The sequence below is a fragment of the Manis pentadactyla genome, chromosome 4, assembly GCF_030020395.1.
Source record: "Manis pentadactyla isolate mManPen7 chromosome 4, mManPen7.hap1, whole genome shotgun sequence".
Classification (NCBI taxonomy): domain Eukaryota; kingdom Metazoa; phylum Chordata; class Mammalia; order Pholidota; family Manidae; genus Manis; species Manis pentadactyla.
In genome coordinates, this window is record NC_080022.1 from 169,586,549 (window position 1) to 169,611,321 (window position 24,773).

Below are 24,773 nucleotides of genomic sequence, written 5' to 3' on the forward strand. Positions count from 1 at the left end.
TCCTGCTCTGGGCCCTTTTTATACCCTGCACAGGCGCTGATGACCCCTAGACCTACATCATTTCCTTGTTTTTGTTTATTCTTTCTGAAAAGGCACTGGCAGGTTAGTAAGTTCTTTAGACATTTTTTTTAGGTGCTCAGGTACTCATGAAAGACTATTTGCTTTCCTTATTTAAAAGAGACCCATTATATTTTGCTATTTATGGTTCACCGTGAACTTAATGTCCCTAACTTCAAAGTCCCCAATTATCTTGACGAGTCAGTGATGCTTTTCCCAGCTGTTGTTTTGATAGCCCAGAGTAGCCGTCACACTCTTATGGTAATTACTAATAGTGGAAGTGAATTCTCTGAGGTGTGAGTGTCCTTTTACACTGCAAAGCTTCCTGGGCAAAACAACTTCAGAAAAATACCAAAGGAATATTTTAAAAGTCACGGTTTGTTAGCAAAAGGAGAACTTTGCAGTGTAGTTTTTGGAGCTACGGGAATGCATCTTAGTGGACCTCTTATCAGTGGCTTTTTTTCCCCAATTTTTTTGTGTGTGGTAAAATACACATAACATAAAATTACTGTCTTCACCATTTGTGTACAGTTTGGTGGTCCTAAGTATAGTCATATTGTTATTCACCATCCATCTCTAGAACTCTTTTCATCTTGCAAAACTGAAATTCTGTACCCATTTAACAGTAATTGCCCATAAACCCTTCTCCCCAGCTCTGGAAACCACATTGTAACTTCTTTTTTAAAAATCATCTCTGCTTTTTCCCATAAACTGTAAGTATTGGTTGCAACACTCCTAGATATATGCAGGCCACTTATCTGGTTCCTTATGCATAAAATGTGGAGTATTATCCCAGCCTCTGGGAGCCACTATTCTACTCTCTGTTACTATGAGTTTGGCTTTGTATTTTGGTCTTTGATGCACACTTATTAATTCCCATAGCTGTATCTTTCCAAACCATGGTGAATTTCATATTTATAATCTTCATGATAGCCAGTATTATTGAGTTCTAATTGTATTCTAAACATATTTCTTTATGCTAAAAGAAATAAATGTATTAATTTATCCTTCATAATAATCTCATTAGGTCGGTATTGTTATAGTCCTCATTTTACATGTCAGGGACCAGATAAGTAATGGTGGAGCCAATATTTAATCCAAAAATATCTGTGGGAACATGATTTGTAAGTCTAAGGAAATGAAGAATGAAATTGTTGTTACCACATTCCCTGTCATTAAGGAATGTCTGCTTTATTTAGGAATTTCAGCAGTGGCTTATTTTTAAAATAGTTGTTATTTGTGAAATGGCTAATTTTTAGAGTCCTCTGAAAATCTTACTGGTGGAATGCACTGTGTTTCCCCGATTCTTGTCTTCTAGAAGGAAAGAACTCAGTCAAGAGACAGGACGGTTTTAAACAGCAAGAGTTTATTTTTTTGTTATTATTTTTTTATTATTATTTTTTTAACATCATTTTTTAAATTAAGGTGTTATTGATATACACTTTTATGAAGGTCTCACATGAAGAAACAATGTGATTACTACACCCATCCATGTTATCATGTCCCCCCCACACCCCACTGCAGTCACTGCCCATCAGTAGAGATGCCACTGAGTCACTATTAAACAGCAAGAGTTTATTAAGCAAAACATAAATACACTCTCAAGAAGGGTTGAGAGTGGGCTGTCTGGAAACCAGAAGCAGTCCTGCTATTAGGGTTAGGCTGGCTTTTATTTTTTCCCAAGATGGCGGGAAGTCTTGCCCTGCATCGTATGTCATTTGATTGACAGCTCTAGGTTATATAACTTTTTTCTCAGTACACAGGCACCTACCTATAATACCTAAGTGAAGCCCACCGGGGAGGCCAAAACCACAATCCTAATTAGATTTAGATGTTATTTTAATGAGGTGGGGTTACTTTCGGACAAGGCCTTTGGACCTTGCCCTTGCCCTGTAATCAGGGAAGCCCCTGTGGTCCCGGGCCTCTGAACAGTCTTGGTGTCCTTGACTGTCTGGGCCTCCTCATAAGCTAGGATACATATCCTTGATGTGAAACTGGGAGCTAAGGAGGGCTTAGGGGTTGGCAAGGGAGGAGTCTTCTTGGTGATGGGCTGGCCCTTTTCTCCTGTTTATGTTTAACTAACTGCCTACTATAACAAAAGGACTATGTCTTACCAATATCTTTGGAAATTGAAAGAATTATCTTCCACAGAACTTTCTCAAAATTCCAAAAGATACCCTAAGGGAATAGTATCAAAGTTGGACACAATCGAGTGGCCACTGGGCATTATTAACAAAGCCAACATCCAGATGAAAGTTGCGGTACGCCTGCATGACAAAACCCCCAGGTAGTGATCCCAGCAAAATGTGGCCTCTGGGCCTGCCCTGCCCATACCCTGGGGTCTCTTGCTCCAGTGTCTCTCCATGGACTGTACTTGATCTTGTTCCTGCTTACACAACCCACTGTGATTTTCTGTTGTTTCAAGCTGTCAGGGTCAGTAGGAAAATCATGTTGCCCAGCCATTTTGCAGACTTTGCCTCTGAATTTCCTTGGTTCTGACCTTGTGCTTTATAACCAAGTTTGTTGTAGATCTGTGGTTGGAAGCTCCAGTTTAAGCTTTCTTGATTATTCTGCTTGAGCAGTTCCTTGCAGGCTTCCCAGACCTGCACCAGCCACTGTGGCTATCCAGGGCATGGAATTACTGTGGAAACAAACATGATCCAATAATAACGATGAGCTTGAGAGAAAATAAAGCAGCCTACATCTGAGCAAATACTATGAGGATGTTTCTAGAAGGCTAACAAGGAAAATTCTGCCAGGCAGGAAACAGATGTAGTTAGAGAATTTTAAAAATGGCGATCGAGAATATGTAGAAAGAAACTAGACTTGGGAGCATATCCACAAGTAAACTATCAAACCCTTAATAAAGAGAAAACTCCATTGTGCACATGCTGACAATGTTAAAGTTCTGAATATAAGGGCTTTTTATAGAGAAATGTTTACTGTATTTCAGTATTTCACATTTCATTTTCTTCAGGAGGTGGCTATTGTCTTATTGTAAGAATGCACATGTCCAGGATGACGGCAGAATCACGGTGGGACGATGATGTCTTTCTCTCTTCCCACCCTGCAGAACTTACTCATTAGATCACTCAACAGATAATTTTCTGATTATATGCTGTGTGCCAACTATTGTGCAGGTCAGTGGGAATCTAGTAGTAAATAAAGTCAATCAAGATCCAGGCTTTCACAAAGCTTATCTTGCCTGACTCCTCTCACATGGTCAGGCAGACAGGCAACACTTTCCAGAAAAGTCTTTTGGAGTAGAAGTTAAGGACTCAATATGTGTTTCTCAGGAAGTACAGTAGTGGTTATTTTCCTGACCAGGCTAAAAGGGGTTAACAACAAAATATAACCAATGTGGCTTGGTGTCCTCACTATTTCTGAAGGGCCCCCACCCATAAGATGGCGAACCTCCTGCTTCTCTTCTGGGTCCTCGGTTCCCACCGGTGCCATCTGAACCCCAATCACCCCTCACCCCCCTAATCCCAGCACCTAGCCAATAGCCACCAGCCCCATAGAAGTAACACCACAATCACCCCATGCCCCTTCCTATATAACCCAGCACCTTTCCCTAATAAAGCGGAATTCTCTGGTGAATTGCTGCTGTGTGTCGCTCCTTCCTTTCATTGGTGCTGAAACCCGGGAGACGGGACACCCCAACTGGGCCCTGTCTTCCCCCGACACCAGCAGCAGTTTGCCCTCGTCCTCTTTTTCCGGCACTGGCTCCTCACACTCACCACTCCTCTCTGGCCTTTGGGTAAGTTTTCCCCCGGAGTGGGCTGCTCTTCCCCGAGCTATCGCAGCGCCATTGACCGTGATCATCCGGCAAGGCCCTGACACTTGGGGACGAGGAGGGAACTCTCCCCGCCTCAGGCCTTCACGGCTGCGGCGGACCCTCAGGCCCCCCTCCAACAGCCATAAACGAGGTGACTCCTTTGCGGATGAGAACGCTCCCTTCCCCCCACCTCCTCCTTCCGTTCCTTCCGCCGAAAATTCCTAGTACTAGGTTCCTCGTGACTCCGGCACTCTGCCTTCTTAGAGAAGTCTGGGTGACGACCCACACTTCCTAAGAAACCGACTCGTATACGAGTTTCCGCAGACCCCCAAGGATCATCGGGGACGCCCTTTGTCTCCTTGCCGTCTGCTCCCAGTCCGAGGGTCTCCGTTCGTCTTCCCCTGTTTGTCTCCTTCTCTGTCCTTTAGCCATGGGAGCCTCCTCATCCCTCCCTGGAAGTTCACCTCTTGAATGCCTGCTCAAGCATCTAGCCACCCTCTCCCTGACGCCTGATATAAAACCAAAACTTCTCCGCAAATACTGCTCCCAAGATTGGCCGACATGCCCCCTAGACAATCACAACCAATGGCCCGCAGGGGAACTCTTGATCCTAACATCACTCGCGATCTCTTCAACTTTGCCAGCGCCTGAAAAAATGGAAGGAGATTCCCTATATCGAAGCTTTTCGCCTCCTAGCTCAAAATCCCAGCCTCTGCACCACCTGTTCCCCGCCCCAAGTTCTCCTAGCCTGCAAGCCGTCTCCCTCCCCTCCACACACTCCCAGTCCCTCCTCGATTACCTTTGACCCAGCCGAGGAACCTCCGCCATACAGGCTTCCCCCTTCAGCCCCTCCCCCTCCTACAACCCCTCCTCCCTCTTCCACCGCCACCACCTCCCCCACCTCACCCCCCTTGCAGTTCAAGCCTGAGCCTTTCAGCCCCCCTCTAAGTAAGTTCCAGGAGCCTCCTCCGTCTTTGCCCCCATCACCTGTTTCTCCCCCACAGACTGAGCCAGAACCCTTCAGTCCCCCTCAGACTCGGTCCGGAGGGCCTCCCAAAATTATCGCCCCCCTCCGGGAGGTAGCAGGATCCGAAGGCATCGTGCGCGTTCACGTCCCTTTCTCCTTAGGAGATTTAGCCCAACTTGAGAAATGCCTAGGTTCCTTTTCCACTGATCCCACGACATATATCAGGGAGTTTCAATGGACCCTCCAGTCATACAGCCTCACACATCATGACATTTTCATGCTCCTGGCCAACACCCTCCCTCCTGAAGAGCAAAGACGAGTTTGGGTCTTCGCCCAAACGCACGCCACCGAAACCCACAGGACTGACCCCACCTATCCCCCTGGCCCCACTGCTGTCCCTGAACAAGACCCACACTGGGATTATAACACCGCCGTGGGTCTCCGCTCTCGAGATATTTTCGCCTCCTGCTTAATAGCAGGTATGAAAAAGGCAGCTCGTAAAGTAGTCAATTTTCAAAAGCTCCAAGACATAATTCAAAGGAGGGAGGAAGCTCCCTCCGAGTTCTTAGACAGACTCACTCAAGCCCTATTACAGTTACCAGCCTGGACCCAGAAACGCCTGACGGGAGACATGTCCTTATGACATACTTCCTGGCTCAAAGCTACCCCGACATTACAGCTAAACTCAAAAAGTTAGAACAGGGCCCCGCTACCCCACAGACTGAGATCCTAACAGTGGCCTTTAAAGTCTTCCATAACCAGGAGGAGGAGAAAGAACGCCGTAAACAAAAGGCTGATCAGGCCAATTTCCAAATGTTGGCCCAGCTGATAAAACCACAACCTGGGCGCTCTTCTACAAACAAGCCCCCCGCAGGAGCTTGTTTCAAGTGCGGAAAAGAGGGACATTGGTCAAGGGCGTGCCCCTCCCCCAGATCTCCTACCACCCCATGCCCCAGATGCCACAAAAAGGGCCACTGGAGGTCTGGTTGCCCAGCCACCCGAAGGGGAGGCTGGACGAACAACCCCCATCCTAAGCCCGCCGTAGTGGGGCTGGCGGAAGAAGATTGACGGGGCCCGGGGGCTTCTCGCCTGACCATTTCCATCACCAACCAGGAGCCCAGGGTTACCTTAATAGTAGACGGTCGCCCCATCTCCTTCCTCCTAGATACAGGAGCCACCTTCTCAGTCTTGCGGGAATACCGGGGCCCTACCATGCCTGCCATTACTCCTATAGTCGGGGTAGGAGGTAAACAGATTTTCCCATTAAAACCCCCCCCTTTTATGCACAATCCAGGACAATTCCATACCTTTCTCCCACTCCTTCCTGGTTATGCCCCAGTGTCCCATCCCCTAAGACGGGACATCCTTTCTCTCCTCCATGTTTCCATAACTATATCCACTCCCACAGCCCCCAGTACTCCCTTTCTGATGGCCCTCATAGCCGATGACCCCCCTCTACCCAATGAAAGTTCCAGTTCTGCCCTCATACACCCTGTAAATCCCAAAGTTTGGGACATTACAAGCCCCTCCGTGGCTCTATGTCCTCCTGCCTCTATCAAATTACGTGACCCCTCTCAGTGTATCTGTCAGGCCTAATACCCCCTAACCACTTCAGCCCTCATAGGCCTCCAACCCATCATTCAAGATCTTTTAAACAAAAATTACCTCAGACCCACTCACTCCCCGTTTAATACCCCCATATTAGCTGTTAAAAAAACCAACAAATCTTTCCGCCTCGTCCAAGACCTTCGCCTCATCAACATGGCCATCGTCCCTATCCATCCCTCAGTCCCAAATCCATACACCCTTTTATCGCAGATCCCTGCCTCGGCCTCCCACTTCTCAGTCCTAGATCTCAAGGACGCATTTTTTTCTATCCCTCTGGACCCCTCCTCCCAAGATTTTTTCGCCTTCACCTGGACGGGCCCATACACAAGACATTCTGAACAACTCACTTGGACAATTTTGCCACAAGGCTTCCGAGATAGTCCCCATATTTTTGGACAGGTCCCAGCTCAGGACCTCAAACAGTTTCATCATGATCACTCTGAGTCCACCTTATTACAATATGTGGACGATCTTCTACTCTGCAGTCCCTCGTGGGAACAGTCTCAACTTGACACTGCCTCCCTACTTAACCTTCTAGCTTCCAGAGGTTACCGGGTATCCCCCGTCAAAGCTCAAATCTCTTCCCCTTCTGTCACTTACCTCGGATTCCTTCTATCTCAACAAAGAAAGTCCATTACCTTAGACAGAAAACGGCTCCTCTCTGACCTGCCCGTTCCCAAAACCAAGACAGAAATCCTTTCCTTTCTAGGCCAGACTGGGTATTTTAGAGCATGGATCCCTAACTTCTCCCTGTTGGCAAGACCCCTATATGACCTCAGCAAGGGTCCCCCTGAAGAACCATTATCCTCCTCACCCCGACACTCATTCATTAAGCTCCGTCGAGCCCTTGTGGAAGCCCCAGCTCTCCATCTTCCTGATTTGTCAAAGCCCTTCTCATTATACATTCATGAGAGGTCCAGTCAAGCTCTAGGAGTCCTAGGCCAATATTATGGCCCATCCTTTGCCCCAGTAGCTTATCTTTCCAAGCAATTAGACCCCACAGTTCGGGGATGGGCCCCCTGCCTACGGGCATTAGCAGCTGGACAGCTCTTGCAGAAGGAAGCTCATAAACTGACATTCGGGGCGCCCCTTACCATTCTGTCCCCACATCACCTAAAAGACCTCTTAACCTACAGAAGTTTACAGACTCTCCCTCCCTCCAGACTCCTGACCTTACTGTCCTCTTTCCTCCAAAATCCAGACATTTCTTTCCTCCCCTGCCCGCCCCTGAATCCGGCCACTCTTCTTCCTCTACCCTACTCTCCTCATACTCCCTCGCATGATTGCCTGGAAGCCCTTCACAACTTCCTCCCGTGCCACTCCATGATCTCTGAAGGAGCCCTCTCACACTCCGACCTCATCTGGTTTACTGATGGGTCTTACACAGGATACGCAATAGTCTCCCTTGAAGACGTCATCGAGGCACGAGCCCTACCCCCCGGTACAACTAATCAACAGGCCAAACTCATTGCAGCCACCAGAGCTTGCACTCTGGCCTGGGACATGTCTCTCACACTGTACACTGACTCCAAATACGTATTCCACATTCTCTTGTCTCACGCGGCAGTATGGAAAGAACGAGGCCTCCTCACCACAAAAGGGAATTCCATCACTAATTCAGCCTTAATTACTAAACTTATAGAGGCTTCACAACTCCCACACCGACTGGGCATAGTCCACTGCAAATCACATCAAAAGGACGACTCCCCCATTACAAGAGGTAACAATAAAGTTGACAGAGTAGCCCGGTTGATTGCCCTATCAGAAGAAGCACGAGACAGCGATCCGTCTGCCACTGCGGTTTTAGCCTTATCACAAGACACCCTCTGTTCCCAGGACAGAGAGTCTCTCTTCCGCCTCTTACATGATCTATTCCATCCTAGCCCCCAATCCTTAATCCATTTTTTACAATCCTTTTTTTCTCTCTCTCCTGAAGACAAAATCCTACTTGACCAAATCACCCGCAGGTGCACCATTTGCCAACGCACTAACCCTAATACCCCCCTCAAGGCCCGACCCTTCCCGGCTCATCAAGCACGGGGTAATGTCCCCGCCACAGATTAGCAAATAGACTTCACTAACATGCCCCCTATACGGCGTACCAGATACCTACTCGTGTTAGTAGATACATTTTCAGGATGGGTCGAGGCTTTCCCCACCACTAACAAATGAGCGTCCGCAGTTGCCTGTATCCTCCTCACCCAGATCTTTCCTAGGTTCAGGATGCCCACTTCCCTCCAATCAGATAACGGCCCTGAGTTCACTGCCCAAATTATTCAGAACCTCTCCAAGTCGCTCTCACTCCCCTGGCATCTACACTGTCCTTATTGACTACAGGCTTCAGGAAAAGTAGAAAGAGCCAATAGGACTCTAAAAGACATTCTGACCAAACTATCTCTAGAACTACACCTTGACTGGGTTTGCCTACTTCCCTAAGCTCTACTCCGCATTCGGGCCCTCCCAAAGAAACCTCCCTTCTTGTCACCCTTTGAGATCATGTACGGCTGCCCAATTCTACCCCCAGGGCTCCCTTCCCACAAAGGACCGTTTCCTCCCAATATGGCCCTTCCGCTACTCTCTCTCCTCCACACCGAATTGTGGAAATATCAGGATTGGCTCCTTCCTGATCCATCCACCTCCCAAAATCCTCCTGTCCTACAGCCCGGCCAACTAGTGTTTTATAAGCCGCCAGAGGATCGGCCCTCTCTCACCCCAAAATGGGAAGGTCCACACCCAGTTATTCTCTGCACTCCCTCGGCTGCCAAGCTCTTACTGCCTGATAACTCTGTCACCCCTTGGATTCATATCTCCAGGTTGAAACCAAACACCCAGGACCCACCTTCTCTGGACACTCAAGACCCATCGGTCACAATCCAGAGTCCTTTGGATACAGCCCAAGACGCTGTCTACTCTACCGTGCCTCATCCCTCTGATCCCTTGAAACTCCGCATCTCCCGTTCACCCCCTTTGCCATCCATACCCAAATCATGACTTTTTCCTCCTTTACTGCTCTCTCGCTTTTTTCCCTCATTCCTATTGTCTTCCCCGCCACCCCAGCCTCCTTTGTATGGCGATTCAAAGTCAGAGAGACTTACACACAGCATCAAACAAAAGTTACTACCCTCATTGCCACATCAGACTGCCCTCTGAAAGGCTGCTCCGAGCCTTAACCTCCACTTTCCTCCCTCCACCGAAGTGTTCACTAGCAGCTACCTTCATTCTCCCTACCTCTGCTTCCTCTATGACCAAAAACAAGCCTATTGCAGGCAATGGCCAGACACCTACGGGGGATGTCCGTACAGGTCTTGCGTCATTCACTACATGGGTAACTCCCGGTACCCACAGTATTTCTCCTCCAACCGTTTCATAAAATATCCCAACAGCTCATTCTCCTTATTAATCCCAGATCCCTAGGACTCTCGATGGGCTGCCGGGGTCACAGCCTCAGTTTACTATGGGGGGTCCTCGACCCCCCACGGTACCCTTCATATCTCTCGAGAGTATGTTCCTTCTCATTCCCAGATCTCTCAAGTTGCATCAGACATCGGACATTCCGAAAAAGTTATTGTCCAAACTCTTGACTGCGCCTCTTCATCTTCTTACCCCCGCTCCTACTCTTGGTTACAGCTCATTCAAGACACCACCATCTTTCTCAACCACACCCTCAACACCACCAATTGTTTATTGTGCGCATCACTACAGCGCCCACTGCTGGCCGCCGTGCCCCTTAATATTTCCAACTACTCCTTCCATGCAGAAGGACAACCCTTCCGTCCCCTGGCAGACATACCCCTATGGGAACCAGAATACGCAGATAATCTCACCATCCACCACTGTGTAGGCCCAACCCCTCCCCGCTCCAGCGCACTTCACTGTCTCTCTATCTACACCCCTAGCTCCGGCTCTAAGACTTTTACACAACCAGGACACTTCTTTTGGTGCAATGGCAGTCTTTTCAACTCACTGCCTCCCAACTCCAATATACCCTGCATTCTCGTCACCCTAATCCCACAGCTTACACTTTACAGCATGGCAGAATTTCTTGAGCTCCAACCTCCCTTGCCCTTGCACACAAAAAGGGCTGCTTTCCTTCCCATCATGGTCGGTATCTCTTTGACCACCTCAGCCATTGGGGCAGGGTTTTCGGGAGGAGCCTTGGGTCACTCTCTATGGGCAATCAGAAATCTCAACACCAAACTTGAGGGAGCCCTGACATCCACTGCCGATTCCCTAGCCTCTCTCCAAAGACAGGTCACTTCGCTAGCAAAGGTCACCCTTCAAAACCGGCGGGCCTTAGATCTGTTTACAGCCGAGAAGGGCGGCACCTGCATCTTCCTTCGAGAGGAGTGCTGCTATTACATCAACGAATCCGGCATTGTAGAAACTGACATGACCAAACTCACCGACCTTGCCTCCAGCCTCCACTCTGCTTCCAATTCCAACCCATTCTCTTCAATACTAACAAACCCCTTCCTCACCTGGCTGTGGCCCATTGCAGGCCCTATAATAATCATTCTTCTCGCCTGTCTCTTCTTACCTTGTATAGTAAAGTTTATCAAATCCCAAGTCGGTAAAATCTCTAATCAAACTTTCAACCAGCTTTTACTCAGGAACTACCAGCTTTTAGCCACAGAAGTCCCTCACCCTCACGTAACCTCCTCACCACACGCTGAGATGGACCCCTCTCTCCGCTGGAAACTGTTCCTAGAAACAATGGCCGCAGACGCCTGGCTCCTGGCACCCGTATCCTCCTGGCACCATTAGAATCAACAAGTCCTCGACCTATGGTTACAGGGAACCTTCACTGATTTCCAACCTGAAGAAGTCCACATCTATTCGTCCTTACTGTGGGGAGTCCTATCAACCCTTTCCTCCCAGTCCTCAAGCCCTCACTCCCTTCTCCACCCCTGTTCAGCAGGAAGCAGTCAGAGAGAAAGCAACATCCACAACCCCATAGAGGAGAAAGGGGGGAATGAAGGGCCCCCACCCATAAGATGGTGAACCTCCTGCTTCTCTTCCAGGTCCTCAGTTCCCGCCGGTGCCATCTGAACCCCCATCACCCCTCGCCCCCCTAATCCCAGCACCTAGCCAATAGCCACCAGCCCCGTAGAAGTAACACCACAATCACCCCATGCCCCTTCCTATATAACCCAGCACCTTTCCCTAATAAAGCGGAATTCTCCGGTGAATTGCTGCTGTGTGTCGCTCCCTTCCTTTCAATTTCAACTACATTGGCATTGTTTTAATATAAATTCAAGCTGATGTAACCTTATTTGGAGTTCTAAATTAGAATGGTTCCAACCAAGCTACATTTCTCCCTCTCTTCTCAGCAGCAGTGAGTCCACTGAAATCAGAACTGGCCACGAAAAAGATAGGATGGTGGCTCTTCCAGCACAGACAGGCGGTGGTTAGGATTCCCAGTTAGCAGGTACTATTAATCACTGCGCAGTTTTCTAAGTCGGAGAACACATGGGGCTCTGCCTTAGGCTTCCTCCTTCTTAACATATGTGTGTGGATGATTTGTGAGCCAAGTCCATGATCAGAGAGTCCTGCTGTAATTTCTTCATGTCCTTAGCATCACTACAAAACCTGTGGCTTGGAATATGAAGGTGCTTCCCCAAAGCTGTTCTAAATTATTTGAATTGCTATTAAAATCACAGACTTGGCACCTGAATTGTTCCTAAAGCTAAAAAATAAACAGCTCTTGGAAAATCCTTCTTCCTTTGGTTCTTCTGATTCTGCATACTATAACTTAAGCTAAAAATGAGCTTTTAAAGATAAATAAATAAGAAAGGTAAACACACTTGCTCTCCAGAAATAAAATTTTATTATTTTACTGTGCAAAAACCCAGTATAAATATATTATCCTGGAAAAATAATCCTATTGTGGAATAGTAGAGAAGTGATGATGAGTCAGTGGGACAGACTCATTCAAGACGAACTTTGATCTTTATTTACTCATTTTTTTCAAGCCATTAATTCAAATGATGGAAGCTGGAATTTTTCTAACCATTGTCAAAGAGGGCCAGGATTAACTGCATAATTATGTGGAAACTGGATAGACAGTTATTGTTGAGTTAGTTGTTGAAGAGCTAGTAGCTTGCAAAGGCGGTATCTCTCATCTGATCCATAAGGGATGGGAGGAGTTTGCAAGTTTCTGAACACCTGACAATGTTTTGTGCTGAGCTGCTCAGCAGCAGGAGGTCCTGCAGGTGCTGCGGCAGGCGGCAGGCTGGCAGCAGGGGGGGCGGCAGCAGGGAGCCTGCACAGAGATGGGCTAGCAGCGGGTGGAGGCCCAGCAGCAGGGGCGGCAGACCACGGCCGTGCAGGACGTGGGGCAGCAGAAGATGGGGCAGCAGCAGCCGTCCTGCCCGGAGCATGGGTCGCAGCAGACGGGGCGCCGGCAGGGCTCGCAGATGGGGCGTGTGCAGCGGGGCACGCAGGTCACGGGGCGGCACACGGTGGTCTGGTGAGACACGGGGAGACAGCAGCCGGGGTCGCGGTAGCAGCCTGCCCCACAGCTCAGGGAGGAGAAGCCGGAGCCGCAACAGGAGTCGATCATGGTGGTGTCTGGAGCTGGGCTGGGCTGGGCTGGTGAGAGGATTTGGGTGTTCTTGGGTGTGAATGTCTTCCTCCTGCTCTGGGCCCTTTATATACCCTGCACAGGTGCTGATGACCCCCTGGACACAGGTCATTTCCTGGAGTTGTGGTTGCCCATGGAAATGGGAACTCAAGATTGGTGCATTCAGCTGCTCAGGCAGCAATTCCAACATCACTGGAGGATGCTGTCTGTTTTTTCCCTTGAAATGTATTCCTGGTTATTTTTATCATCAGAAAAATTCCTCAGTTGAGTAGCCAATCTTCCAAAAAAGCCATTATCACTGATGAGCTCAGTCAGAAGGACCCACTGTCACCACCAGCATACTTTCTTCTTGCTCACCATCCACCACAAGGCAGGACACTGTGATGTCCATGAGGTCACAAGCCTGGCATCTGATTGACGTTGAGATGAAGCAAGAATTTATGAAAAACCAAAATGGCTCATAAATGGAGATGTATACTGGTTCTGCTATGAAACAAACACAACAGTGCTTCTGAAAACAACATATTGCTTCACCCTGTTTATGAGGAAATAACTAGTAAACACACGAGAATGATGCTGTTTAGTAACATGAATTGGCATATAACTAATAGCCCTTAAGAGACACTTACTATGTAAACTATTTGAGAGTGTCAATGGAAAAGAAAGAAAAATAAGTTGATTTCTTATTACACAGTAACTACAAATTTTAGGAAGGCAAGACAAAGACAGGTAAAGCAATTAAAAGAGAAGAATTTTCCATAGGACAATAAGGTCAAACTAAATGAGCATTTTATTCATATTGTACCTTTTGGAATGTCCCTCTGTGAATGTGGACTTAGAATCAGATTGAAACTAGGGTATTTCTTGCCACTTAGGTGTGACATAAGCACTTGTATTGAGTTATACAAAACATATTGAAAATACTTAAGAGGAACCAATTTTGTCTTTAGTAGATGCTTTGGTCTGTTGGCTGAGGGTTTTGATTCCTTATGAATTGTGAAGGTGGGCTTCTGAAAAAGATGAGGGAAATTAAGTGAACTGGTGACTAATAAAATAGCTTTGTCTGTTTTCAGCCACAGCAAAGAAAAATGGGGATATAAAAATAAATTTATAGTTGGAAGTTAGGTTTAAGATAAGGGTCTGAGGGTTACTGATGGCCCTCAGCCCAAACTTTTCTCCAAAGTACATCTTATTTGGTGTGATCATTTTTCATACACTCCTTATTCCACCATAGCCCTGGTCCTTGAAGGCCTGTGAGTTTGCGATCTATCATAGTCCGTCTCCGTTTTTGGAAGGCCAAGTTTGTGAATTGATTTCTCCAAAGCCATACAGAAAAGAAGTGGCAAAGCTTTAACAGTACTACAGCCCTTCTGTTGAGTACAAGCACCGCTGAGTGACCCCTATCTTTTTCTAACTCTGAGTTACTTCAAAATAGTGAACATTTAGTACAGTACTAGTTATCAAAAATTCTATTCCATCCAGTGAAATCAAGTAAGAACTTGATTTATGGTTTGGCATATTGTTATTTGGCTTAGACTATACACAGAGATTCACATACTAGAAATAAGAACATGTCTGCCAACTGACTGCTATTGTTAACTGACTGAAGGAGAGAGTACTTCTGTGTTCTAAGATCATAGATTGTCAGAAACTTTGCTGTTTGTAGTAACGTCAGTAAGAAGGGAATATCACACTATTGCCTGGACAGAATCTTAGTCACCTTAACACAGAGAAACAGCCCCAACATCCCACCCAGAGGCAGAGTTTCAAATGATAAGATTTTCAGACAGGATACTCCCATTTATCTTAACTATGTAGTTTCTGAAGAAAGAGGACCGGACATCCTAGAAAGAGGACCCAATGTCCGTCACAGCCCAGTCCAGAAGTTAATTCTTTTGCACAAAGCCCTATTTTGCTTTGAGTCTATCACAACACCATTTCATATAATTTTAACTAAACTCCACCATTCCTTAAAATTCTGTAAAAACCTTTCTTCTTTCTTCATTTGGTGGGATGCTCCAGGGTCCTATGCCATGTGGTCTCCCATGCTTTGGCACATTAATGAACCTTGGCTTGTTATGCAAGAGATGGGTCCCGGGTCTTTATTACATGGGTTTTTTTAGTCATATTATTCAAATTCCAGACAGTCTACAAAAGCATCATTCACTAGAGTTGGGAGCCAGTAAATGTTAACCACAAGGATGATATCGTGGAACTTTTGTGGTTGAAGTGGAAAAGAATGTAGTGTTGATGATGTTTTGTGATGGTTGAACCATGCCCTCATCTTAATAGTTTCATGAGTTGTGTTTTGTTAGGAACTAATTTAGAGGCTACTGGGTGTTAGAAATATTTTTAAATTCTGAAAACAGAATATACATTTTTCTGTTCTCCAAAATTATCTTTAAAATATCCTCCAATCGTAAGAGTCAGAGATAAGGATGGGGAAGATTGAGGAAGAAAGGGCAGGAAGAGGGTGGAGAAGACGAACAAGGGTTCAGACCCTGCCTCTGTCACCAGTCAGCCGTGTAACTCGGAGCACATACTTACACTCTGCCAGCCCATTTCCTCATCTACAGAATGGGAAGAGCCTTCTCTCCCTGGTGTTTTTCATAGGCCAGGCTTATCCTAAAACTGATACAAATGTGGAAAAGAGAAGAAATGGACATCAACAACTGAAAAGAGAAAATGTTTTAGTTGGAAAAGACAGCAGGACTTAAGGGAACTGGTGGGATTTATTTCTGGAATTTAAAAAACAAGTATCTCTTCTAAGTGGTTTAGATATTCATCTGCCTAAAGCCAGGGAAGTCTAAACCAACTCATCTTTTGGAGTCTTTTACAGGCTTGAATTATTTCATTCCTTTGGGTGGCTCAGGATGAAAGGAGAAGTCTATCGGATGTATATATTCTCTCCAGCTCTTCTTTGCTCTTGATGCCAAACCCTTTTTGATAAATCTGTAATCTAAGACTCTGTCCTATGGTCTTGCAGTTTAGATTTAAAGAGCCCTTTCATTCTGAGACAGCCTCCATCTGATAATGAATTTTTTTGCCTTCTTTATTGTGTTTGTTGAATCCTTTTCTGCCATTGGATGCAGACTCTCCTGGAAAAAACAACAAAAATGCCCCCCCACCGAATCCTTTCCCGCTCTCAGTGACACAATATGTAACATGTAGCACATCTTTTAGGCCTATTTGATATGGTGATTGTTCAAATGTGCAACAAGGGATATAAATGAATGGTACTGGGTATTTTCTATATGGCAGGCAATTTACATAAATAAAGTCATTTAACTTTTCCAGCAATCAACATCAATAAACATAAATTTTACCATTTTGCAGGTTAGAAAACCTAAGGGTCAGAGAAGTTAAGTAATACTGATGCTGAAGGGTTTTTTTTTTCTTTAAGTAAATATCTACCTTTAAGAATTCTTGTCATAAAGAAAACCCCATTCCAATTTAGTTTGCGTCAACAAGTAGAAACCAAATACCAACTATATTCTGAATATTTTAAACATTGAGCTCAGTACTAGGAGCCAGAATAAACAAACTGTGGCCCCTCTGTTGGAGGTAGAGAAATAGATAATCTCAATACAGTGCCTTATGGGAAGGGAGGTAAGCTCAGGATACTGTTGGCATGTTAGGGACACTTAACCTAGACTGTGTGCATGTGTGTGTGTGTGGAGGGGTTAGGACGGAGAATACTGAGCTAAATCTTGAAAATAACTCAGACTTAGGTAGCTGAGGAAGAAGGTATGGGAAAGACTAGGTAAAAGGATATTCCATACAAATGAAAGAACATGACATAACAAAAGATGTGTGGAATGGCATAGCATGTGCCGGTTACTGTGAGACATTCACTGTTACCTGAAGTAAAACTTGGGAGTGTTGAGACATGAATCTATAGATGTGGGCAAAGGACAGGCCAGGGGGACCTGGTGGGAACAGGGTTCCTACCCACGTGAGCAGTCAGAGCCCTGGCTTGGCTGTGCAGTACCACCTTCTGGGACTCATACCAGGATTCCTTTCTCTCTCCTGCCCTCCTCATCTCTCCATCTCTTCTTTCCTCTTCCTCTTCACTCCTCTTGTTATTCATTGTCTGCTCACCTGTGTACACTAATAAATAGGCACAAATGAATGAATCAAGTGGCAGGGAAGTTCACAGGAAAATTAGTTTATTGAGAACAGGCAAGAAGCACATTACAAAAGCTGAAGGGGAGGGTTCGAGCAGCCTCTGGAGTTGAGGATGAGTTTGTGAAGTCCTCTCCAGGGACTCTTTTAAAAGACGGATTCACCATCCATGTTGACTTCTGGAGACTCCTGGGAATTGGGCTGAAAGTGATGATAGACGTCTGCTTGTATATCCAGATAGATGTAAAAATGACTGTTGTCACCCTATGGAAAAAATCTATTTTTCCTTCAACTTGATTAAAATGCAGAATTGGTGAATGCTACTCTGTGCAGATGGTGAGGGGTTCTCAGCAGCAGGAGGTCCTGCAGGTGCTGCGGCAGGCGGCAGGCTGGCAGCAGGGGGGGCGGCAGCAGGGAGCCTGCACAGAGATGGGCTGGCAGCGGGTGGAGGCCCAGCAGCAGGGGCGGCAGACCACGGCCGTGCAGGACGTGGGGCAGCAGAAGATGGGGCAGCAGCAGCCGTCCTGCCCGGAGCATGGGTCGCAGCAGACGGGGCGCCGGCAGGGCTCGCAGATGGGGCGTGTGCAGCGGGGCACGCAGGTCACGGGGCGGCACACGGTGGTCTGGTGAGACACGGGGAGACAGCAGCCGGGGTCGCGGTAGCAGCCTGCCCCACAGCTCAGGGAGGAGAAGCCGGAGCCGCAACAGGAGTCGATCATGGTGGTGTCTGGAGCTGGGCTGGGCTGGGCTGGTGAGAGGATTTGGGTGTTCTTGGGTGTGAATGTCTTCCTCCTGCTCTGGGCCCTTTATATACCCTGCACAGGTGCTGATGACCCCCTGGACACAGGTCATTCCTTGTTAATCTTCCTGCCAATTAGGTGAGGATTTAGCATTGACTAATGGTCTTTTGAACACTTCAGTACATACATATCCATACGCACACCACAAATATTCCTTCATTTCCTGTACTGTTTATTCTCACCAAATCCAAACATTAGATTCAATTCTGATGAATTTGAAATATTCCTAACTCATACAGGAGAAAAGTATGAGTTTTCTAAAATAGTATAGTGTCTAATCACTGCCCTTTTTCCTCCAAGTTAGCATTTTATTCCTGGACTTCAAAGACTCCCATAATTATCACCCAAACACTGACTTGACTTACCTATTATGCCCATGCACCTGACAGTAACAGGTGAGTAGCAGCACTTACTGCAGACTGGAAGTCATCCGCTTCCCAAATGTCTCCTTCCATGATTCACTGGAAGGCAGGTTTGTGGTTTTTCATATGAGGAGGCACCGCATGGCACCCCGGGTCCCTGCCACCCTGGTTTAGTCACTCTCCCCCAGGGGAGCCTGGGCTGTCCTGATCGCTGACATCTTCCAGTCACCTGGAGGGCCTTCCTCAAGCCTTCCAAGCCAAACTCAATTTCTACCTTGATTGTAAAACCCTCATCAAAGATCCACTACAATTTTTATCTTAGCAATTTGTCTGGGATTAGTCATTGCATGTGTAGATTCCCCAAAGGGACTGTGGAAAATAGATAGGCCTCTCCTCTCATGTTACAGGAGTGGTCACATGGGCTCTCCAGGGTCACACGGTGGAGCCCAGGTCTCCTCATTCTTCAGAATTCAGCCTCTACCAAGAGTTTTATGTTTGTCAGGCTCAGTAGATCAGAGTCTTCAGGCAGGAGAGAGAACGTATCAAGTATTTCCTCCACAGTTTTATTGAGATATAATGGACTATCATAAATCTTAAATAAATAGCATCATTAAAAGTGATTACTGGATGAGAAACAGGAAAAAGTCTTACCCACATGACAGATGACCCAAAATAGCCCCAGGACTTGTGTGTTGGGTCAGATCTGTGTGCCAGCTCAGAGATTTCTCTGAAGATCAACACAGGTCAACTTATTTGAGGGGGGAGTGGGGTTGCTGCTTGTTTCCCAAATGTTGGTCTCAAAGTGTATTTGCTTTCCCTTGGTAAGACATTGGAGCCCTGTGAGAGACACACTTGTCTGATTTCTTTTATGTTTTCTTTTTTATTTGCACCTTCATCCCATACCTTACCCTTTATGATGAGTTCCATAAATTTACTTTTTTAAGTTAAAGTACAGTTGATACACAATATAATATTGGTTTCAAGTATACTACACATTGATTCAACAGTTGCCCACGTTATTAAATCCTCACCCCAACTAGTGCAGTTACTATCTGTCAAGAGAGAAAGATGCTACAGACCAAGTGACTATATTCTCCATGCTGCACTTGCATTCCCGTGACCAACTTATATTATGATTGAGAGTTTTTGTGCACCTTTATCCCCCTCACCTTCCCCACCACCCACCCCAACCCCTCCCCCATGGTAACCACCGGTCACTTTGCAATGTCTGTGAGGCTAACGCTGTTTTCTTCATTTTCTTTTGTTTTGTTTTTAGATTCTACATGTAAGTGAAATCATGTGGTATTTGTCTTTCACTACCTGGCTTATTTCTTAGTTACAAGTAGATTTACACTTTTCCTTTGGATTTGGAAAAAAAAAGAAAAAGAATGCTGTTCAGGCAATTCCAGTTACTTTCTATGAGCACTACAGGAGAAAAGGAGAGCCAAGAGCTTACAAACCACCAGACAAATGCTTTTTAAGTGTTATTTGTCCTAAAATTACCCCCTTGAGCTTTGTTGTTGTCATGGGGGAACCGTTGTCATGGAAGGTATCATGGACGTGAATTATATACAATTCATTCTCTGTATTTCTTCCTGCCAAATTCCCTATTTGCTCCTTTTATAATAATAGTTGATTTTTACTGTGCAGACTACTACATAATTCCCTGAGATAATGTGGCTAGAATAAATGCAAGTTTCAAGGCAGAGCCAGATTTTAATTTGGTATAAAGGTTATTTTCTGATTTGTTTACAAATAGCCTTTTTATTTATGACCAAATTTTGCAGACATTTTTGGCCTCCATAGTCCTTTGAACTAAAATTTTTCTAATATACTTTTACAAAGAATCTTATTCTGTTCTCTAGGCTCTTACTGGAAGCTCACAGCATTTTCCTCTAAGAACAGTTATAATAGTTCTCTTTGGATATACTGTTCCATTTGTTGGTGCTGGATATCAGCTTCCATTTTGCTTTCCACTATGTAAGAACTTAAGTTACCATTTATCGAGTGTTTGGTATGTTTCTGGGACTGTAATAGGTACTTCACCTATATTATCTGATTAATTATCATAATAATCCATTGAGCTAGGCATTATTTTCTCTACCTTATAAATGAGGAATCTGAACCTTGGAGAGTCAACTGATTTTCCCAAAGTCACACAGCTTTTAAATGAATGAATGGATACAGATGTTGTGTGTGTGTGTATACATATATATATATGTATACACACACACACATATACACACAGTGGAATACTATTCAGGATAAAGAGAATGAAATCTGGCCATTTGTGACAACATGGATGGAAATTAGGGTATTATGCTAAGTGAAATAAAACAGAAAGATGAATACTGTATTATTCCACTTATATGTGGAATCTGTGAAACAAAACAAATGAAGAAATAAAACAAAACTTATAGATACAGAGAACAGATTGGTGGTTGCCAGAAGGGAAAGGTTAGTTGGTTGGTGGACAAAATGGGTGAATGTGGTCAAAATATAAACTTCCAGTTGTAAAATAAATAAGTCATAGGGATATAATGTATAGCATGATGATACTATACTACATATTTGAAAATTGCTAAGAGACTAAATCATCAAAGTTCTTATTATGAGAAAAACATTTGTAACGGTATGGTTGGTATGGTTATTAACATCTGTATGGATGAATGGTAACTAGACTTATTGTGGAGATCAGTATGCAGTTTATACTAATGTCAAATCATTATGTTGTACATCTGAAACTAATATTATATGTTAATTTTACCTCAATAAAAAATTAAAATAAAAAAATGGATAAAGAGCTAAAGACATGAATTAATCTGTTATAATTTAGGATAGTAAGACACATACATGTGCACATACACATATACACAGACCACATTCGTTTAATATCTTAAATAATCTATATTTTATGGAGCATTTATTTTCAAAGTGATCTCAACATGGGTCGTTTTTCCTCTTTATCTTCACGTAAAATATAATTGCCTCAGTAATAAGTAAATGATCATGAAAACAGTACGGAACAATGACAATGAATTCTTATGTGTAGAAATCTTTATTAAGCAGAGAAGCAACAAAACATTAATTAATTCTATTAGAAAATACAGGAATGTTTCTGGGATGGTAATAGGTACATTACACCTATTACAGTGTAGTTGCACCCCCAGGTTTGAAGGTGTCAAATCAGTGCTACAGATAATGTCCACTTTGTTAGCAAGGATAATCTTGAGACCTAAAGTGGTAAGGAAAAATGAGAAGTTTAGAGGAATGGCATAATTTCATTGTTGTTCTTGGATTACAAATTAACGAATATTTAGTGCCAATTTCAAAAGGAAAGAATAGCAAGGGAAAGAATTTAAAAGGAACCAAAATGTACTTAGACACTCAGTGGGGATGGTACTGGGCTCTTGTAATCATGATGCCCAACAAGTTGAATGAATTGAACCAGATTCCGTGTGTCTCAAGGGTCAGCACCAAAAAGGGTCATCCTGAAAGGTGGTAACAGGGTTGAGGGCTCAACAGCAAGAGGGAGCACAGCACATGGGGCGGGAGGGGGGCAGGTGCAGATGACACAGGTTGGCGGTAGCAAGTGGTGTGGCAAGAAACCTGACCACAGACTGGACACAGGCACCACCAGGGACTGCAGCAGCTGGAGACACAGAAGTTGGAACAACCACAGGAGGGGTGGCAGCAACTGGAGATGCAGCAGCTGGAACCATCGCAGTTAGAACAACAGCAGCTGAGGAGGCAGCCGCTGGACACACCGCAGCTGGGGCAGCAGGAGCTCCTAATATTCGTAATGACATGGACGGACCAAGAGGGTATTTGCTGAGTGAAATGAGCCAGGAAGAAAAAGGCAAATACCATACGATTTCACTTACATGTGGTATCAGAGAAAAACACAAAGTGAACAAAACTGCAGTATACTCACAGACACTAAGTGGCTGTTGGTCACCACGGGGGAGAGGTTGTGGTGTGGCGGTGAAATAGGTGAACTGGATAAAGAGGCACAAAACCTCAGTCATAACATAAGTAGCCAGGGGGATGGAAGTACAGCATAGAGAATACAGTTAATAATTGCTTTACAATTTTTTATGTTGATGGATAATAACTACACTAGTTGGGGGAAGCATTTAATAATGCAGATAACTGTTGAATCACTATGTTGTATACTTGAAATGAATATTATATGGTGCATCAACGGTACTTCCATAAATAATAAAGGAAATGAGCACAGAAAATAAAAAACAAAGGAACAAATATAGAAAATGTAGGTGCTTACCTTACATAAATTTTTTAAATAATGGAAGACTAGAGAAAGAGGAGACCAGAAAAGAAGAAAGAGGGATGTATACTAACAGCCACGATGAAATAACCGACTGGGTTTAACCTCCTCCCCAAAGAAATTAAGTGAAATACGCTTTTAGATATTTGGGGTCAGGCCGGGCACACTGCTGATGCCTTAGGGGGGAAATGAGGTGGTCCCTAGGATGGGCTCCGTGTAGTTCTAGAAGGGCATTTCTGTGGTGCAGCTCTGAGGAGGGGAGCCAGGTAGAGTCTGGTCATCGTCCTGCCCTGAGGACATGGAGCTGGACTGCAGTAGGACAACACAGCTGGAGTTCCCAGGACAGACTGTGACAGAGGAGAGAGCTGCACAGGGAACCCCAGAGAGGTGCAGAAGGTCCACCTGAGTCTCAGCTGGGTACTGATAAGTGTGTGTGCGTGACGAAACCACCCCTCCATGCCCATGAACGATAGAAAGAGCCATCCTTAGAGCTGACGCAGGGCCAGGAAGAGTCCATGCTGTTTCATAATGCTTTTACCCCAATTTTTCCTATGTGTAAGTCCCGTGCATTCAGCCAGAGGGAGAACCTTCTGATTCATGGGTCATTGGTGAAAGTACTGTGAAGAGTACCCTGAAAGGATCTAGAGCCCCTTGGAAATGAGGCTGACTAGAAGTCTGAGGGGGCAAATGTACATGAGTCTGGAATGGGTTCTTGTATCAGAAAGCAAGGAAATCCCCAAAGACTTCTAGATGCATGACAAAAGGCAGAGAAAGGAAGCCAACTGGAAGTTGCTTATTTGGGTATCAGTAGATTTGTGAACTGGAATGGATTGATTTTGATTTGATTGAGCTTGAATGCCATCTTACCCCTGCCCCCTTTTAAGGTGCACTGACAGCCAATGTTACCACGCGCTACACCCTTCCCTTGTTCTTCCTACTGAGAAATCAACTAATGAGTCACATCAAGTATACTGAAATACATTTGTTCATATTGATGCAACTTAAAACACTCTGTGGTCATCTTTGGAGGATGCAGACTGGTAAAGAAAGGGAAAGAATCAAGCATTTATATTCCTTTCCTGTCCATATAATATCCTCAGAAATAACCAAATGTGCATGAGGGGAAATTTCTCTTCATTGAATGATCCCAGCTAATGAAGTGCAGAAAATAGAATTGCAATATCACAGTTTTGCTACGATTAATGAAATAGTGGTTGCCGGCGATGATCATCAATAGCTGCTAACATCACAGAAGCAGAGAAAACCAGGCAATGTGTGTCTCCTGATTGCAAAGCATACCGCTACCTGTGAAGCAGTCTCTTGAGTCCAGATCTTTTGGGGGACAGATTCCCATGAGCAGGTTCAGCCATTGTCTAGGTGAGTTGTGCTGTAACTTAACTCTAGTTACTGGTGTGCGACAAATAGAGATGGGACAGGTGGTGAGGGAGCTTGTGTTGTCTTTCAGCACTGAAGTGTGTGCCTCATCTTCAAGACTAGAGGTAGTGCTCAATGTCCACAGAGAAATGGGATCATGTCTGCAAGCCCAGAGGATTCAGGGGAATTTGGGGACTCAAGATCTTCAAGTGCATCATGCAGATGTTCCTGTCTGTTACCTAGCTCAGGGTCCCATTCTCTCCCAGTTAGGGCTGTGACCTTGGCCTGCAGGACTGCCCAGGCTGAGAGAATGTCTGGAGCTCAGCTCCCCATGATTTAGTCCTAGGCTTGGTCCTCAGCTTCCCCTGAACTCCAGCTTCAGATGACGGTCGATTCTGTACTGCCAGTGAAACCTCTGGCTTTTACATGTGTCCTTTCAACTTTGACTTATCACCCTGAGCCTTCCATTATGTTTTTCCAAATTAACAATTTGCTCCCAGCTCTGAGCATCCAGTTCCATTTTCCTCATAATTACTAACTGCTTTCACAGATACAGAATATGGAAACGGTGTTCCATAGAGTATCCATTGTTCAGAAGTTTTCTAAAATGTTTTTCTCTGACTTTCGCCACAAATGCCTGAGAATTTCTGTTTTGTCTAAGAAGAAAAAGACTGTCAATGAAACCTGAGCAGTGACCAAGCCTCAACCTCAGTCGTAAAATTGAAAAAGCTGTGTTGTCAGTCCCACAAGTGTCAGTAAAATACAGTTTTCCCAACCGCATAGGAAGTCTTGAAGAAGAGTACCATCACACTGAATTTTCATACAGGAAAG

The 24,773-nt window shown here is 45.1% G+C and overlaps 1 protein-coding gene and 1 pseudogene across 1 annotated transcript; both read right to left on the reverse strand.

The window, feature by feature from the left end:
- Nucleotides 1-12,214: 12,214 nt before the first annotated feature.
- Nucleotides 12,215-13,663, reverse strand: LOC118911141 (keratin-associated protein 2-1-like; annotated as a pseudogene).
- A 3,482-nt stretch (nucleotides 13,664-17,145) lies between these two features.
- On the reverse strand, nucleotides 17,146-17,903 carry LOC118911180 (keratin-associated protein 2-1-like). The gene has a single exon (XM_036882904.2). The coding sequence runs from the start codon at nucleotides 17,835-17,837 to the stop codon at nucleotides 17,466-17,468; it is 372 nt and encodes a 123-aa protein (XP_036738799.2). The 5' UTR covers nucleotides 17,838-17,903; the 3' UTR covers nucleotides 17,146-17,465.
- Between the last annotated feature and the right edge of the window lie 6,870 nt (nucleotides 17,904-24,773).

Coding starts and splice junctions, on each gene's coding strand:
- LOC118911180 (XM_036882904.2), bottom strand. CDS start 17,837: ATGATCGACTCCTGTTGCGGCTCCGGCTTCTCCTCCCTGAGCTGTGGG.